General features: G+C 40.8%; 1 protein-coding gene across 5 annotated transcripts; it reads right to left on the bottom strand.

Annotated features, from left to right (window-relative positions):
- Window positions 1–405: 405 nt before the first annotated feature.
- golga2 (golgin A2) lies at window positions 406–17,310 on the bottom strand. Of its 5 annotated transcripts, XM_069513471.1 has the most exons (28): window positions 17,134–17,310; window positions 15,638–15,790; window positions 14,302–14,370; window positions 12,962–13,114; window positions 12,633–12,679; window positions 12,313–12,376; window positions 11,892–11,951; window positions 10,995–11,075; window positions 10,483–10,521; window positions 10,311–10,373; window positions 10,081–10,174; window positions 9,882–9,988; window positions 9,600–9,658; window positions 9,299–9,440; window positions 9,085–9,174; window positions 8,558–8,665; window positions 8,353–8,440; window positions 7,812–7,954; window positions 7,476–7,694; window positions 7,204–7,317; window positions 6,850–7,074; window positions 6,523–6,619; window positions 5,960–6,051; window positions 5,406–5,634; window positions 5,140–5,301; window positions 4,941–5,047; window positions 4,327–4,519; window positions 406–3,752 (listed from the first exon to the last, which is right to left on the bottom strand). In XM_069513471.1, the coding sequence occupies exons 1-28, from the start codon at window positions 17,293–17,295 to the stop codon at window positions 3,484–3,486; spliced, it is 3,429 nt and encodes a 1,142-aa protein (XP_069369572.1). In that variant the 5' UTR covers window positions 17,296–17,310; the 3' UTR covers window positions 406–3,483. The 5 variants fall into 5 exon arrangements, with proteins under 5 accessions (XP_069369572.1, XP_069369573.1, XP_069369574.1 ...); XM_069513472.1 differs by lacking the exon at window positions 10,995–11,075; XM_069513473.1 differs by lacking the exon at window positions 12,962–13,114.
- Between the last annotated feature and the right edge of the window lie 1,961 nt (window positions 17,311–19,271).

The raw sequence follows: 19,271 nt of genomic DNA, 5'->3' as shown, positions 1-19,271 counted from the left end.
CACAAGTCTCTAGGACTTTCAGCAAAAAGTTATTCAAAAATATCTTGTACTTTTTTTATAGATTTGGTGGTTTCACCATTATAGAAGATAAATACATTTAAAGTGAGTTGAAGTAACTTACCTGATAAACTAAAGCACGAGGAGAGTTTTAATAGAGAAAATGTGAATCACTTGTGTTTTTACTCTGCAGCAGTTTTTTTTGTAATTAGGTAAATTCATTTTTCAAGTTCTGCCTTGATGCTGACTTTTTATTAAGACATTTTAGGTGTAAATAGTTATTTAGTTTAATAGGAAATAATAAAATAAATGTAGACTGAATGCAATTAAGCAGTTTGAGCATTGTGTTCACAGCAGTTTCATAGCAGAATAATAATAAACAAATGATAAAGAATTCAGAGACTTTGCTTCAGTTGCTCAATCAGTTTTATTCAGGAGAAGGGGAGAAATTATTACTCAAGGAAAGAAAGAAAAAAATCAGAAAGCTTCTGTGTGAAGCCGCCCTCAGACAAATCAGTTCTCTGAACAACAATCCTTCATTTCCATCCAACACTTGCTTCAATTTGACTTTAAAACTGATTAGTTCAGATTCTAACTTACTTCAAATAAATAGATTTTCATTTTCTAGTCAAATTTGTTTTAAATCACAGCTGGTCAGTAACCACCAACACCCCGACTCTGTACTTACACACAGCCCACGCTGCAGACAAACCCCCCTCCACACTCACTCACACACACACATCAGGCATAATGAATATACAATATGTTACACAGTTACAGTATGTACACTGCCTCTTTCAATGTAAAGACAATAAATGCTTCCTCATTTCTATTTGTTTCAATCACGCGGAACATATTTAACAGTGAATCAGAAAGAGTGGGAAGTAACTTTTATCTGTAATAATTTCATCCTTTCATTTACAAGTCCCAGAAACACCACTAAAAGGTTTTTATTGTATATTTATATAACTATTTACCTCTTTGTCTCACCAATCCCAAAATCAAAAAACAAAACAATTCATTTTGTGGCACTTTTCAAGAGAAAAACCAAAAAGGGACAGAATGCTAAGAAGCGAGGGATTTTTGAGTTCAAGAATAAAGAAGTAAATCTAGTCAGAAACCACCTGTCAAAGTAATGTGAATTAGGTTAGAGGGATACGTATACGGCCCCCGTTCACCTTAAACTGATCTAATCTACACTCAAGATTTCTGTCGTGTTATCTTTAGTTATCAATATCAGATTGTTCTCTACCTTGAAATAAACTCACCAGAGGATCAAACACTTCAAGGCGTCCAAATGTAAGAGCATCTTAATCGTGCAAAGAAAACTGGCGCCTGTGTCAAGGTTTAAAAACAATAAGCTGCGATGGTGTCGTTCTTGGTTATTACTGTAGTTATAAAGGGAAAGAGATCTGATCTACATTTGTGAACTCTGGCATCTCATCTCTCTCTTAAAGCCAAACACTTGTCGTGTCGTTGGGTGAAAGAAAAAGTCAGTCCAGATGTTGGAGTCCTCCCTAATTCCTCATTTATTTAACACCACAAGGAGATTTACTCGAGTATCGATGGACAATGTAACTTCTCTACTTTGAGAAAGATGAAAAGTTAAATTTGTCAAATTCAGTTTGGTCCCATTCGTCTGGGAATAATGTCACGATGATCATCATGTTCTATTCCTGTTCACACACACCTTGGTCTCTCACATGCACGTGCTTTCACTTGGATGAATTTGCTTCTGCTGGAACCATCAGCATACACAGCGACGCATCATAGGATTCCTGCTTTTCTCAGCAGAGGCTCAATGGTAGAAACTGAGCTGACGGAGAAGCTTTGTACAGTTTTAGTGCAATCTTACTTATATAATCTTATACAGCTCAACACACAAAGAACAACAGACGCTGACACACACACACATAGACAGACACACACACACACACACACAGAGAGTCCAGTTATAAAGGATGTGCATTAATTCATCTTTGATGTGTAGAGATACGAGATAAACGTAACAGAAAAGAACAGGCTCTTTATCATTGTTAATTCATTTAGAAACCTAAAGACCCCATGAAACAGAAGATGAGGAAGAAAGAGGAAGAATAAATGAGTTATGAGATTTGAGTAATGGAAGTGTGGATTGAGATTGTAACTCTATACTTCCTGTAACTTCTTCAAATTCTGTACCTCAACATCATAACCTGAAGTAGAACGACTTGTAGACGACAGTTATGTAAAACACAGCAGTCGAGCTCTGTATCTGAAAGTCGTCCTTCTGTGTTTTTCCAGTAACAATGGAGAAAATAATGCCACAATAATTCTTCATGGGATCTTTAAATTTCCCCCTCTCAGAAAAAAAATATGACAATGAGTTTTCTCAGTCTCCAGAGATGTTTAACATCAACGCTACACAAATATATATTAACACATTGCACTGTATCAACATACCACTCGTTTTTCAGTGTCTGAGGGAAAAAGACAATGATAGAGGGGCAAACAAAAAGGTATTTTTAGGGACAGCATCATTCTGCAACACCTGCCTCTGTCTTCCTCAACCAGATCGTGTTAAGGCTCATTTATGCTCAACGTAAGATACGGAAACAGACTGAACTGTTTGTGCCTTCATTTCATCCTGAAAGCGTACAGATACATACGAAACAGGGGAAATCATAGAGGGCAGTGTGGCCAATAGTTCAAGTGAAAACATCGGGGGCACTGACGATTACATTATTTGAGATGAATGCATCCGTCAGCATGAATGGGCCTTAACACGGTAGCTTTCGATTTTGAAACAGCGCCTACACTTTAAAAGCTTTTATGTGCACTAAGATCTATTGTTGACTTTGCCTAAATCTCACTCAACCACCACACCTGACATCTCACATCATCGTGCTGCACCCTTCTCCTCCCTCTCTTCATGTTACACAAACATACAGGGAAATGTTCAGGCTGTTACATTCAAACGGGATGCTCTTTTTGGCTTTTGTACAGTGAATTGTGTAAAACTGAGTTTTGTAGTAAAGTTGCACAAACAGTCGGCTAATTCACAACAGCTCTTTAAGTACTGTATCGCCGAGGGCACAGAGTACACCGCCCCTTTATTGCACTTATGTGTAAAGATGGGGGGACGAGAGAGGGGCTGGGGATTCAAAATTGCGGTACTGAGAGTAATCAGATTGCGTTTAGGAATACTGATCTCCTCCCTGGGAAGAGCATATTGAACAAAAAACTAAAACAAGCAAATAGAAAATACTTTCTTTTTAACCATGCACACAATCGTGCCAACACGCGGAACAAAGAGGGGGTGTTGTATTGTAACTGGGTCAGAGACATTCCTCTATCTGTGATCTGTTCTGTAAGGTGTCCCAAGTGTTTGTGAATATGATCTATTAGATATAAACATGGTAAACTGTGGTGTTTAATATTCCCCATACTTCAAGACATGTCCATTATCTCTCACACACACATTCACGCCTTTCTCATACCCACACCTCACACCACCAGGATCTTGACTTCATCCTGTTCGTCGGGCCGGTAGAAGAAGGGGATGCAGGGATTCTCCCCGAGGAAGGGGGGTGATCTTAGCGCCCCCTGGGGGTTCTGGATCTCCTGGAGCAGCTGCATGATCTGTTGCGCTGTGCCGTCCTCTTTGGGCCCCAGGGGCTTGGAGTCGGTCTGGGGTGCTCTGGTCGAAAGCGCCTGGGAGGAGAAGGCTTCCAGGCTTGTGGTGGGCTCTGACAGAGGAACGACCTCCATGGCTTCTGCAGAGGGAGAGCACAAATATGAAGCTGAATAATTATAATCTGGAGACCAGACTAACTCATGTTTATTCACTCTAGCTGCTCTCCCATTCAGAAAGATTGCAATCATTCCTGAAACTGGTAGAGCCAGTCACAATCTCAAACGGAGCAGGTTAGAGACGGTGACTAACAGAGGAATGCAGCAGCAACAATGATAAAAACAAATATCTCCCAGTGAAAAAGGCTTGACGCACATAGAAGACACCAACAAAGATGCAGGGAGAGTTTGTGGTGATAAGAGCTGACGACGGTGTCGGGGTGCTGTAAACGTGATCACGCGTCTGTACAGAAAATTCTTCGGATTTAACCCAGAGGCCATGTTTAAAATGGCTTAAATCTGAATCCCTCTCTTTGGCTGCAAAACGGAGCAGACTAAGAAAAGATGTCTCAGCTTTTTGGCTGCATGTGGCTTGAGAGGACACATTTAACCTCCCGACTCTCTCCTCTAAACACGAGATCAATGGAAAACAGTTTATTTACTGATGTAGGACAAAATGTCTGCAGTATGACAGAACATCATCCTGGCTGTGCCTACCTGCTCCACCGACGCCATTAATCTCCATGTCCGTGTGCCCATGATGCTCTGGATGAGCGTGATCTTCCCCAACAGGAAGAAGGTCGGGATTCACCGTGCTTGTGCCGGCTACAGCTCCAGCGTAGCGGCTATACCAGTCATTCCTTTCCGCCACCAATCTCATCACCAGATCCTGCAGCTCTGCCAGCTTCGCCTGGTGCACAGAAAAGACACGACGAACAGGAGAAAACAGGCAGTTTTGAGGAAATTTACAAACCTTCTATTGCACACGATTACTGTTGCTGATTTATTTTATAATGTGAGAAAGAACAAGACTGCTTTCTTGCTATTTTCTTTTTTTCCAGTTTAATCGGCCATCAAAGTTATCGAACCTTTAATTGGGTTCATGACGTTCAAGTGCTGACTGCAAGAATAAAGGCAGATCAAACTTCTTATTTAACTTCAGTTTTTGAGATGAAAAAGAGAAAATGACCACATCAAGATCCGTCCCTCAGCATCCGTCCTTCCTTTTGTCTTTGAATGTTAGTCAGGAAGAAAAATTTTTCAACACCAACATCGAGTGTGACTTCATTGTACTGCATTGATGATTATCTGAAAAGTTAATGTTAAAGCACCTTCATCTCCTCCTTGTCCTGGGCCAACATGCTGATGTAATGCTCCTTCTCCTGATGTTTCTGCTTCATGATGGCTCGCTGATTCTGGTACAGGGCTATGTACTCCCCTTAAGAGACATACAGAGAACGTCATTGCACTAACTTGTTTGGTGATGTAGAAAGTCCCTTTCTGAACCACTGTGCTGTCTTTCAGTCTCACCTATGGTGTCGGTCTCTCCAGACAACTGGATGCAGCGATGCTCCAACTCTTCCACCCGCTCCTTCAGGTCCACTTTCTCTTGCATAAGGGACGTGAAACGCTGCTGAAGCTTCTCCATGGCAACCTGCAGGGCCTGATGAACTTCAACTGGAACTCCTCCTTCTAAGCCGGGGACAGCACAGAGCAGGCATTATAATAATATACTGTATGTATATAACCAGAAATCATTAGACTTGCACACAGACCAACCATGTAGTCTTCCTCACCTGCATGCTCGTGACTGTGTTCACAGTGACTATGTTGGCTATGAGTGTGATCGTGCTCATGATTATGGTCATGAGCAGTTTCGTGGCTATGGTGTTGGTGTTCAAGGCTGAGGGCCACAGCGGCCTGGTGCCGGGCTGCCATGTGGAGCCTGTGCTCCTCTTCCAGTTGCCTCCTGGCCTCATCCCTCTCTGCCTCCAACTGAGTCAGAGCTCCATGAATGAACTCCTCCTGCAGGTGGACAGGAAGTGGACATGAGGACAGTGGGAGGAAGAAAACGTTCGTCTCGTTCAACTTAATATTCTTTATATATACACCAATCATCCTTTGAGGGTCACGGGAGGAAGCTGGAGGCATTCCCAGCTGACATTGGGCGAGAGGCAGGAACAACATACAGAGACAAATATGTTTGGACTTTGGGAGGAAGCCGGAGTACCAGGAGAAAATCCACACAGACACAGGAACAACATGCAAACTCTGCACAGAGACCCCTGGCTGGGACCAATAAATCCTTAAAGTATATTTGCATAACATAAATATTCATCACCCTCCTTACCATCTCTTTCTGGCTATCAAAGTCTTCTGGGATAACTATGGAGGAGGACATCTTTGGACTCTCTTGCAGGGACTGGCTTTCCACTCCATCACCTTAATGACATAATGACAAATTACAGCTGGATAGATATTGTTTCCCATTTCTTAAACATGTGATTCCAACCTTTTAATAGGAGATTGCAGTGATTATTTCTGTCCATAACTGTAGCTAGAGAACAGGTTAAAAACTGCTGTTTTTTTTTGTTTCCTATCAAATGCTTCAACTAATTTGTCCTGGCTGTTTCATAATGGAAAACAATGTATACACTTTTCACATGAAAAGATCTCGCACTAAAGAAAAAAAAAAGACCTTGTACTGCTGGTCCTGCAGATGTATAGTAGAAGGTGTCGGGTGCTTTACAGCAATGACACTGTGTCCTTGTTATTTGTGAAAGACAGATTTTAATTTTTTGTTTCTTTTCTTTCACATTAGAGGTAACGTTTTGGCACTGAATTTCAAATGGAAGCCATACAAAGAATTATAATGGGAAAAAGTTTTGACAATGCCAAAAAGATAATTCTTACCTTGGTCTCGAGATGATGCAAGAGCTGAGCCGTTGAGAAGTTCCTTCACTTCAGACTTCAGCTGCTCATTGTCTCTGACCAACTGCTCCAAATGGTCCTGAAGGGGGAGACAGGGAGTCATAGAAACAATGAATGAACTGTTCATAAAAATGATAAAGAATTACCAGTGACAGAAACAGGGGTTTTACAGCACATTCAAATCAAGAAAATCAAGTTATGTTGGCTCTGAACTGATTATTTTCAATGCTGTGCCTCATGGCCTGAACTTAAACCATTTGAGAAGCCCTTTTCTATTATTGAGAGACTTATTATTCCTGAATCACACACCTGCGTTTCTTTGAGCTGACAGTGACTGATCTCCAGCTGCACACGGCCTTGGCTTTCATCGTGCTGCAGCCGGTCCATGAGCTGGCACTGGTGCAGATACTGTCGGTGGAGCTGTTCCCTCTCGGTGGCCACGGTCTGGTAGCCGGCACAGTACTGCTGCAGGTGAGCCACCAGCTGTTCCCTCTGCTCCATCAGACCCTGAGTCTCTTGACTTTTCAATTCCAGCTGGAGGCGGAGGAATGGAGATGGAGATTAGACCAAGAGGACAGAGACAATGACTATGTGGGCAAGGCATTGGTTTTAACTCTATGGACGTGGCAGAGAATGTGTATAGAAAAGACAACTAAACCATACCTGCTCCTTGACATTGTGCAGTCCCTCTTGCAGTTCACCCATCCTGCGAGCCAGCTCCTTTTTCACGTGTTGCTCTGACTGGATGGCTGTGGTCAGCTCCATGTTCTCATTAGTCTGTACAAGTAAAGACATTTTGGCTTGAAGGCAGAAGTATCCCAACCTCTGAGGTAACGCTTGTCTTGAACTTTCCAAATTTGTGTAACACTTTGTTGCAGAGGCCCAGATAAAAGTCATTAGAAAAGGACAGATGGACAGCAAGATTTACAGCTCACCAGTTTGACAAAACCGTTCTGAAGCTCAGCCAGCTGGTCCTTCAGTGTCCGGTTCTGGGTGAGAGCACGGCTAATAGTGGCCTTGTCTGACTGAACATCCTCCAACATGCGCCGACGGTCCTCTCCCTCCTGGGTTTGGCTTTCCACCTGCCGCTCCATCTCCCCCAGACGCGTCTCCTGCTCAGCACACATGCGGCTCAGCTGCTCGTTGTCCCTCAGCTGGGGGGAAATGTACAGTATATTTCTTTAAAACTTTTACGATACAGTATGTGGATCACATGAAATTCGTTTATAGATCTCGATTTTTAGGAATGAAGAAAACAAGGATGTGCATACCTGTGCCTGATACTGTGCAGCCAGTGCTTGTTTCTCTTGTTGTAGTCTGTCGAGGCTCTCTTGCAGAGCCAACTCACTCTCTGACGGTCCCGAGGACGGAGTCTCTGCATTACCCTGAAGCTCTCTCTCTTTAGACAGTAGCGCTGGAGGAAAAGAAGGATGGAGGTTCTCAAAATTAGTAATTTCGCTACAGTGAAACAAACGTCACTATGGTAGCTGTGCCATCTGCAAGTTGCCAGGTTTTAGACTGTTACAGCTTTCAAACTTGTGCTAAATGACACATTGTCACACAAAAACCGAATGTCTGAAAATAAGTATAATCTAGCACTGTGGAGGGACAAAGACTGGAGCATACTGATTGATTTATAGCATCAAAGAAACTCTATTCACTTTTATCAAGTGTACTCTCCTTTATGTAACAGGCTCCTCGTTCAGGTGCAGGTTTCTCATAGATTTACAGAGAACCAATTCTATTAATCCTGCTGTTGAATGAAAAGTGTTGAGGAGACAGAAGCAGTAGATGAGTGAGTGAAACTGATACCTGCAGCATTTTGTAGCTCTATGATGCTGGCCTCCAACTCTTGGACTCGGTTGATGTTTCTGTCCCTCTCCTCTGCAACCAATGACACCTGGAAAGACAGTGACACACATTAATAAGTCTTTTGTTAGCTTCAAAAATAAAGACCATTAAAGAACATAGCAGTCTCTGTTTTTTTCAAAACTACAGCCAACAAGTTAGTGTTAACCTGGGTTAGTAGCTGTTCTGTTTTGTCCTTCCATACACGGCCCTCTTCCTGGATCTGCTCTGCATAACAGTCCCTCTCTGTCTTCAGTTGACCGATCGACTCCATCAGCTACAACAGACATAAAAGAGGAAACTAGGTAAACAAAACAGACTTCCTGTTTGTAAAAGATAAGCAGGCAAAGGTTCAGACACAAATTTCATAATAGTTGTGGGTGGTTTATTTTCAGATGATAAAAAATGGCAGTTTGTAACCATAATGCAAGTAATTAAAATTGGAAAGCAAGACATAAAGCTTGAGGAGAAGAAAACAACACAAGCAGTTTGATTCCCTGATGCTTTACTATGACAGTTAGCATGGCACCTTAGCACAAAGCCTGGATATGTTTTGTGTCCAGGAGGAGTGGCTTGTTGTATGATGACCAATCACACGATCATGCCAACACCAAATGTCAGGCGAGCATAACATTGAGTGTTAAAGCAACATGAATGTATGAGTGCTCAGTAAGAGAAAGGTCTTTGCACACAGACCTGGTGATTTTGAGTCTCCAGCTGCTGTTTCTCATCCAGCAGTAACTGCACCTGCTGGTTGGCACTGCTTGGATCTGACTGACTGGAGAACTGGAGAGAAATAAAAAGGATAAACACTGGAATTGAATGCAGGATTTAAACTATTCCCAAACCCTGTTTTGTTTTAAATTAACTATAAGGGAAAGAGATTTAGTGTGGGTTTGATGTAACACACCTGTTGCAGCATGAGGTCAGCAATCTCAAGCCTCTTGCGAAGATCTTCCACTTCCAGCCTCATCGCTCCATTCTCTTTTGACGTCAGTTTCAGCTGCTCAGACAGCTCTGAGGTCTGCTGCTTCGACTCATCACTCACATTGCTGCAAATACAAACATATGCACAGATGGTTCATAATTTCTTACATATCAGATTCTAATAGGACCTCTATGTAGAATTTGATGGATTTTAATTGCCTTCTTTAAAATCAAAATCTTATCATATTATGTCTCCGTAAGAATTATCGGATAAATAGACTTACTTTACTCTAAACACCTCTAGTCTCAGGTTGTCTCTCTCCTTTTCAAGTTCTTTATTGTGCTGGGGACAAAAAGATAAAACATGTATTAAAAAACGACACTTGGACATGTAGACAAAAACATCTCCGATAATATTTATCACTGAAACAAAGGGCGTGGAAAGTGCTTCTGTATAACATTCATGTAGCTGATTGTGTTAGTTAGTTAAGCTGGTCTTATATGTGGCATCTGCATTACTCATATCAAAGTGAATTCTCTTTACAGGGAGTCTATTAACTGCAAACCTTTTCAAACTGTTTCTGCTGTGCTGAGACAGAAGAGAGCGTTCGCTCCAGCTCTGACACTCTCTGCTTTGTTGCCTGCAGACGGCTGTTCAACTCCTCTGCCTCACCTACACAGAGAGACACACACAAAAACTGTTAATTACCTGCTGAGGGGTCAATGTCTGGCTCAGATGAAAAATTCTCATTCAAGTGAATGCACCTGTTTTCTGCCGTGCAGCGTGTTGTGTGTATTGTAGTGCTGTTTGTAGCTCTGATTTCTCTGATACCAGTATTCCAATGGTCTGGATGTGAACCTAAGGAAAAGAAAGACAAACACAGAGCACAGTTCTGAGTCCAGCAAATGTCAACTGAAGTTCTTCATTAAAGCCCAACATAAAATTTACAAAAATTTGTTTGAAAAAGGGTTGGGTTTCCTTTTCTCTCTGTTACCTGTAATTGCTCCCGCATGGCTCCCTGCTCTTTGGAAAATCTCTGCTCAAATTCTTTTCGTTCCTGTAAAAAAAAAAAGAAAAGGTTGAGGAATGACTGGGAAGGAAGTGAAAATTCAGTGGACTGGACAGGAATGAGGACAGGAATTAACAGACAATAATGTACTGGTTACCTTTTGTAGCTGATCTGTGAGCTCCTGAGATTGCTTTGCCTGCCAGATCAATAGGATATAAATTTATGTTTGGGAAACAACAACATTCATTCAGCATCCAAGCAGTGAAACACAATTCTATAAAACATGAGTAAAATTCTGGCAGCAAAGACCTCAGAGAGGACAGGGATGAGGGATTGGTTTGTAGATCATTTGCGTTTTTAGTTATTGATATTTATATATTAGTTTATTGCTGTTAGTATGTTTATCCAACTATTTTTAATCAGGTTATTACAAATCTGCTCCTAAGATTTCAGTTTATGTCCTAAATGAGTTTATGTCAACCTAAGAGAAAGATAAATAAATAACATGAAAAACATGCATGACTTCATCCCATGAGGTTACTCAAGGTGATGAGCAGAATGCATACAATACATGCACTGATATGGCATTATATAGTGAAAGGGTTAGGTATGGCGTTACTCCGATCACGGAGCCGTGCAGGAAAATACACACACACAGCTGCTGCTTACCAGCTGGTCTAGCTGGGTATTGAGCTGCGAGTTTGTTAGACTGCTGGACTCCAGGGAGGCTGCCAGCTCCTGGTTCCGACTCTATCACGTGCACACATGCATCCGGGAAAGAATAAAAACAAAACAAAAAAAACAAGAGAGGGATAAAGTGCAGTGGCATAAGTCAAATAAATAACACATGGAAGGCGAAAAATTCAAATGTGAATCATTAACATGGAGGTAAACAATAGCTTTTTTACGAGTGGTGCAAAAATGTTTTTTTAATAATGAGTCGTGACAGATAACTTAAAGACATGATGGTTGTTAAAGCATTTAAAAATAGTGGGGCCTTAATAATGACCTATTTAACTAAATGTGGACATGATCCAAATGACCTCAGTTTGTCAGATAAAGTCTCTCTTAAGTTCTTTTTAATGGACCAAACTATGAGTGTGGTCAGTGAAATAACATTACATAGTGCAAGGGGCAAGTTTCTATATCCCTCCTATAGCCAGCGAACAGAAAGATCACTTAACCCGTTACTGTGTATAAAGGACAAAACAGATTTACACACTGTCGTTAATTTTGGAAGCTCTTGGTAAGAACATGTGACATTCTCTGTGTAGTTCGGCTACAGCTAGCTGAACTTCATTTTGGTCATACTATATTGATTTTGAGTTTAGTTTCACTTTATATTGAGGCAGAGTGTGATAAAAATGAACCTGTGCTTGAAAGAAGCTTTAAGATGAGTTATAACTGAAACAGAGGACAGCAGAAAATTCTGCCTCTTATCTCTGCTGCTGTAAATCCTACAGTATGGTGGGACTATTGTGTGACTTGACTGATTTCTACTGCGGGTTTCAAATCTCAGAGTAAGTCTTTAGTTCATTGAAATTTAGAGTTAGATGTCCATCTCACCTCCAGTTCTCTCTCATTGACAGCAGGTGCAGAATCTCCATTCACATATGCAGAAGATGACTGAAATGACACAGAGCCTCACGTTAATGACGTTAGAACCTACAGACATCCTAAAGTCCATAACTGTTAGTTTTCATTTCTAACTTGTAAATATTCATGTTAAAAATGATACTTGTGTCTGAAAGACAAACAATCTTCAAAAACACACTTTCTGTTTTGCTGCTGACTTCAATAATCCGAAGTTCAGAGGAAATATTAAATCTGGCTCTGTGCTTCAATTGGTGCCGTCGGCGTACTTGAGGCCATTCAGACCAGCTGGCAAATTTGAAAATTCCCCTCGAGAATTGATGCAACACACCCTTGTTGCAAATGCACATAATATGACAAAGAAATGTGTGAGTGAGAGAATGAGAGATCGTACCTCAGAGACCAGGCCGTTCAGCTGCTGTGAGAGCTGCCGCAGGCTCTCTGTGGAAGACAGTGGTCTGCAGGACAACACACACAGAGACAGAATTAGAATTGCATTTAAGGTGCAATAATTCAAAACATCCATAAACCCATCGTTAAGTGTTTGGTAGAAAAAAAAGTCAGTATTTCTAGACTATAAATACAGTTACAACTAGTCAAAAACATAACGTAACATGGACAACATGCATAATTGTGTCGCTGTATTATTTGTTGTGAGTTTTTCCATGAAAAGATGTAAGGGTGTGAGTAGCAGTGAGGACTCAGGTACCCCACCTATTTTCTTCTGTTAAACTCTCATTGCCATTGGTATCAGGATAGTCCTACAGAGAGACAGATTGAAAAGATAAAAATGACATTGATATAATTTGAGAAAAATAATCTGTGTAATAGATGAGCACATTAAGCACAAAAAAATCACCACAAAAACAAAAGCACGGATTGGATGAATTGATGTCATCAGGCTCTTATATTAGAGTCAATACAGCAAATGAGACCAGACTCATTAGAGTCATCTTGTTAAGGCTTATTATAGATGTGACAGTAGTAAGATGGGATCTGAGAGGAAAAGACAGAGACAAAATGACTTGATGTGAGAGACACACCTGCAGGTCAGCGTTGTGACCGACAAACTCAGGGTTATTAGTAGTGTTAGGCACAGCAGCGTTAGACTCAGGTGGGCCACGGCCAGGCTCGCCCCCTGGGTCCTCCAGCAGCTGAGGAACTGAAGACCCCATGGGCTCCATGTCAGCAAAGCTCTGAGGTGACACATAAAACAGAAAAAATGCACACACTGGTTTCATGCCAGGAAAAAGAGAAAGACAATAATGAGGATGAAGGCGTGTACATGCATGCAGGGAAATAAGTTAATTACTGTACTGACTTGGTTTTAAGGTTCAGTGTGTAAGATTTGGGTGAAAGGGATTTATTGGCAGAAATTGAATATAATATAACCGTAGTTATGTTTCCACTTTTGTGTTTCATTTAAATTGTAGTTTTATTTACCCCCTTTATATTTAAATACGTTATATTTACATTGGGAGAGGGTCTTCTCTACAGAGGCCCCCATGTTTTTTTTACAGTAGTCCAGACTGGACAAACTAAATACCTTTTGAGTTTTTATGACAAGGGTTTTTGAACTGAAACATGCAACTTCACCACTAAATTCTATGCACTGAAACTTTAAGGTGCCAGTTTGATTAGGTCAGTTGTGTCATTTACTTAATGAAATGATTGCATGATAGTCCACAAACTGAGAGGACATTATCCTACAAGTAGTGTTGGTATCTATTTTTGAGTTAACTAGCTAATAGAGAATGGGAAGCTGATGCTGCCCAAGTTTTACCTATTGAGCTCGTTCAAAAACAGACTATACATAACAAATCTTTGTGTTACTTTGACTTTTGTAGCAAAAGTTATGAGTGCATAGAAATAAGGCAAAGAAAACCAGCAGCAAACACAAAAGCAGCCATGAAAACTGTTCAAATGAAAAGACAGTGTACACATTTCTGGTTTTCCAAGATACATGCCTGCATCATTCACCCAGAAGCAGATAACACAGCCATACTGAGACTGTTGCTAGCTATTGTGCATATCTCGCCCATCTTCAATGTACTTCTACATTCAAATATGAACTCCAAGTGATCACCGACAATACCTCAATAACACATCCTCCACGTTTCTTTACCTTTATTGCACTCTTGACAAGCATTTAAAAAGCACAGCACCAATGCAAAAACTCACACTCAAATTCGTCACCATGCTTAATGAGACATAGAATAAGTGCACTTCACGTAAAAGGAAGGTAAGAATGGGGAAGCGAGGTGCAATATTAAATACCACATAAGGAGCAGCTATTTACAGCAGAGGGATGCAGAGGCAGATAAAACAAGCAGGGAGGAAACAAAGAAGAGAGAGAGAGAGAGACAGAGAAATACAGTCTCACCTGACTGTTGCCATAAAGAGGTAGGGCTACTCCATTGCTTTGACTAAATACTTTCAGAATACTGTCAAACTACAGGAAAGAAGAAACAAAGGTGGAAAGTGAAAAATTGGCAAAAGAGGAGGGAACTATTTAGAAAGTGATTTAAGACACGGGAAGGCACAGAAAAGCAGCTGCTACACGAAAGAGGAGGTCCAGAAGAGAGGAGGGAGTGTGATGAGGAGAAACTGGGGCTGCTCCAAGAAGTCGACAAATAACAGCTGCATTTTATCGCAGTTCAATTCAAAAGAAAAAAGTCTAATGTAAACACTTAAATCACAATAAGAGCTCTGGGACAGTGCATCGTTTTCCCAAATGTTTTCTTAGTGGAGAAGTATTATCCCAACTACAAATCTCTTGCTTCTCATTAATATGTTCCACAAACTAACAGGGCCAGATTTCAGTTAGAAAACGACTGACTGACTGAAATGGTCTGTGGAAAACTGACCTACTGTGTTTGAAAGTGCTGGAGTCACATGCCTCACTGTGTGTCCTCACTCAGCCAGTGGTTTTCAAAAATCACCAGCCCAAACAACCACTGGCCCTGTTACTACCTGGTACTTTTTACATATTAAAGACAAATGAGTGATCAATCACTGCTTCCAAAATGATGCTTTTAATTATTTGACCATTATCAAACATTAAATGTATATTTTTATGTGTTAGTGATTATAACAAAGATATATATATTCTTCAGGTAGCTTTTGCTGCACAAGACTTACCTCACAAAATCAAAACATATTCCCCCACATTCTTCCTTTGCATTATAACTTGACAATGGCAACTGTTATGGTCCAAGAATAAACAATCGGTTTCTTGCCAAGAGTCCTAGTCTTTTTGGATTAAAAATTATTTTCACTCCATCCCCTGGCCAGCAAATTAGATGTTAATACTGCTACAGTGTTGTCAGTACTATGGTAGTATACTATAGTATAGTATTTCAACCAAATCAGTTCACAACCGGCAACATTTTATATCAATGGCCAAGAAGACCATTATGAATCATTTGGGTTAAAGTAAACAAATTATAAATATGATCAACTATTCTGCATTTGTGTATCTATCAGACTAGAATCACTGACAATTGAAGGAATACAGTTTGTATGTGCAAGACATAATATGTACTAATCCTTTGCCTGTCTTTTGTAAACAGCAAACAAAAGACTGAGTTTAACATGTTCACACTGGGTTTGACAAACAAGAGATAACCAGGACACAGACAGGCTGTAAAGCACAAAGAGAGGTTGTTATTTGACCCAGAAGGTCAGAATGACAAGCAAATGATGAAGGAAGGACTTACGTTGATTGGAGAGTTTCTATCTGTTGTGGGTGCATCGTACTGGTTCAGTCCCTTCCCCTTCCTCTTCTTCTTGGCCCCTGCTCCGCCGCCACCTCCTCCACCCTTCTCTCCTCCTCCACTAGCAGGGGAGCTCTTCTGCTGAAACTCCTTCAGCTGAGCAGCACATGAGAGGGGGAAACAATGATAGTGTTAACAGGAATGCACCAAGTACTTCTTGACCGACACCAAGAAAAATCCCCTGTTTGCTGATTTATAAAAGCCATATTTTTTCCTTTAATTATTCAACTCTGTGGATGTTCTTCCAAATGTTCAGCCTAACAGACATACATTCATCTCTGATCACTGTCGGGGCTTGTCAAGATAAATGAATGGGGATATCTCTAACAATACACCAGCAACACAACAGATCCGGTTTTATTTGTTGACTGGAATGCACAACCACGGCCAGCAAGTTATTGAGTGTCACTGTGAAGACTTTGTTCACTGGTTTAATGTTCTAAACCAAACAGGATGGAGTTGGTATCTGTGTAGCAAAGTGTGATCTCTATTTGCAGTTGGCCCATGTGACATCTGAAACATACTTTCTCGTGCCTGAGTGGGTTTGGCCCCTGTGCTTTGGCCATGAGGCCTGTGTGTGACAGCTGTCGGTGGGTACCACAGGGAATCACAGGGGGGAAACAATTGGCGCTGCGGTTTGTAAAGCACTTTAGATTGAATCGCAGCAAAACGTCAGGTTCAATCACCACGACCACTCAGTCAGGACGATTGTAGGCCAGACTGCTGACGAGACATTCCCCGAAGCTAACATTTCACAGCAGATAAGGCCATCTTTGAGACTAGCCTCACAGCACACCTAGCTAAAGCTCACAGCGGGACAGGGAAGAGGGGTGTCAGCTGTCAAAACAGTCCCCGTCATCCTATCCGGCTAACTGTGCTACAAGGCTAACACCAGCATTTACTGAAATAATATGTTTGGTAGCTGCTTACTTTGATAACTGAGCCCTGCTGTGAAACAAGACAGAAGGCTACACGTCTGCTGAGTCTTTACACTCACACATCACCAACTGATAGTTAGCCAAGTTGCTAACCAGCCTGAGTTAGCACGCCAAGGTTTGCTAATAACTACATTTTACGTTAGTTATAAACATACCAATATGCAACGGGAGTAAGACGACTCAATCACTGGCTAGACAAACAACGTGGGATGCTGCAAATGCCTCCGCGAACTAAAAATAGTCCTCATAATCTGGGAAAGTCCATGCTACAAGCTGAGGCCCAAAAGAAGCACCGGTCTCTGTTGCGCATTGCAAGCCCGGGGGGAGGGAGGCTGGGAGGGAGAAGCGACCGCGCAGAGGTCGGACGACGTGTAATGACAACACCCCTGCACCGGGAGTAGATTGGTGACAAAACGGAATAAAAACACACCAGCACCACAACCCTGCAAACCACAGCGGAACCGTAAGCACTGAACCGGTCCAGTTGTAAATGACTTTTACCTTTTTCTTGGCTGCAGCGAGTTTGATTTGCCTGCTCTGGTCGGCCATCCTGCTGCTCTGCTCCACCGACCCAACCACGTCATCAGTCCGGTGCCTGCTGGGGCCTCTGCCGGTGGGGGGCGCAGGAGAGGGCGTGATCCGCAGATAAATAAACGAAGTCATTTGTTCAGGAAAATATAATAATGTCTTCAGCCAATCTAATCAAGAACGAGGAAGCACGAAGAAATTTGTCTTATTATATTTTCTACTCAAAATGTATATTTCTTTCTTTTTTAATTTTGCGTTCATGTGTATGTGTGCAGTGCAGAACTAGTAAAGAATGAAACGATCTGTGATTAGTTGTATTATAAAAAACACAATATTATGTTCTGAAAAAATATTGACATATTTATATTTATATATATGTGTGTGTGTATATAATACTTTACTTTAATTTTATTTGTATATTACATTTTATTTTTATTTAGTATATTGTAATATATAGTATATTTTTATGTTTTTGTAATATTTTTGAGCATGGCTAGAAGGGAGTCTGTGACACAAGAATTTGATTGTAAGCAGCCGCAGTAATTGTTGTGCACATGATAAATAAAGTTGTGAATCTTGAATATATATATATATATATATATATATGTCAATAAATATGTCAATATTTTTTTTGAACATAATATTGTGGTCGTTGGTTGTAGAATATACTGTATATAGTAACACACATATACTGTATGTCAAAGATATAAATCTATTAAAACTCTTCATATCTGTACATGAAAACCTGCCAGAAGAGATTTTTAACTACAACTAAAGGAAGGCAATAGTAAAGCAGCCCGGTCTTGTGGGACTTAATGTTGTCATTCATGCTGAGGACTCAGACATTTCTGCATTTGATAATTTCCTGAAACTTTCATTCAGCTGTGTCATAACTCCTCCTACGAGGAAAAACTGAAAGAGAAAAATCAAAGAGTGCAAACTTTATTTGCATATTCAGCTCAACTGCGGAAGAAGAAACATATCTGAGCAAGAAAGAAAGTTCCAGTTTCAGCCATTAAATAATAGCATAAAAATACAGATATGGTTGTGTTGAAGCTGTTCAGTCCTCCCTCAATGATGACTCATTCTTAAAGCTAAATAATTTATATATCAAAACTGTTACTAAAATTCTAACCTCTGAAACTTAAGCTATGGAGGAGAGAGGCACAGGTCCTCAACTACAGACCCAGCTGAAATGGGTATACCCTCTTTCTTCTTTAAACCTCATCAAAAATGTATTTTTCTCACCAATTGGTCTGCTCCTATGCACAACAGGGGAAATTGAAGTCACTTGTAGTATCAGAGGCTAGCAGATTTGTATTTGGAAAACATTCATATCTGTAAGCCAGGGACACAGCAATGGTTCAGTGACCTCCAAGAAAGAGCACCATGAAAAAAAAGAATAAATGTAGCCTTGTTTTTGGGAAAAATATGTGTTGGCCTAATATTATTTCACGAAATTTCCTTTTAAGGGACAAGTGGTCTTCCTTATCACCCTGCTTTGCTGCAGAATTGAGGCCCTGAAATAAATCTCAACAATTTCAGGAATTTTCTAGAAAGGACTATTCTAGAAACATCCTTAAACAACAAAACACAGTGGTTTTGGCTTTAATTTACAGTCACACATTTGAGCAATGTAAGTCTGCACATTTCAAGGGGATCGTATAGACTGTGTGATGCGGCGCTGGCAAACGTTTGGCTAACCTTGACCCATTCTGACTTTTTGAGATAGGAGACCATATGGCAGAACGCAGTGCATTGTAGGTGACATGTTTGATGTGTTATGTAACCTGTAACCTGCTTATGTGCAAAATGTGCAAACATATTTCAGTTTATGTGAAATCTATATGTGATCACTGGCTGGAGAGTGTTTGAGTGAAACTCTATTTGTCAAACTGTCGCTGATGAAACGTCCAGTCAATCCAGTTCAACTGATGCATTCTGCTTTTAGTCACACGTACATTACACATGGTTAATGCATTTCTCATTGCAGTGAGTCATCATTAATACTCGTGAAACCAACACAGGTCGAAACGACATTAGCGTGAGAATGCGTGTCTGCCTCTTAGATGTGGGAATCCTAATTTCATTTTCACAAAAAGAATAAAGAA

This window comes from Paralichthys olivaceus, chromosome 18 (assembly GCF_024713975.1).
Source record: "Paralichthys olivaceus isolate ysfri-2021 chromosome 18, ASM2471397v2, whole genome shotgun sequence".
Taxonomy (NCBI): Eukaryota; Metazoa; Chordata; class Actinopteri; order Pleuronectiformes; family Paralichthyidae; genus Paralichthys; species Paralichthys olivaceus.
The sequence above is the reverse complement of the archived record's forward strand: the minus strand, read 5'-3'. Positions and strand labels throughout refer to the sequence as shown.

Excerpts from the sequence above, each read along its gene's own strand:
- golga2 (XM_069513471.1), bottom strand. The coding sequence starts at position 17,295 with ATGACTTCGTTTATTTATCTGCGGATCACGCCCTCTCCTGCGCCCCCC. Across the intron at positions 12,680-12,961 it reads GTCACAACGCTGACCTGCAG|GACTATCCTGATACCAATGG; the intron begins GTGTGTCTCTCA and ends GTCTCTCTGTAG. Across the intron at positions 9,441-9,599 it reads CTAGAGGTGTTTAGAGTAAA|CAATGTGAGTGATGAGTCGA; the intron begins GTAAGTCTATTT and ends TTGTATTTGCAG.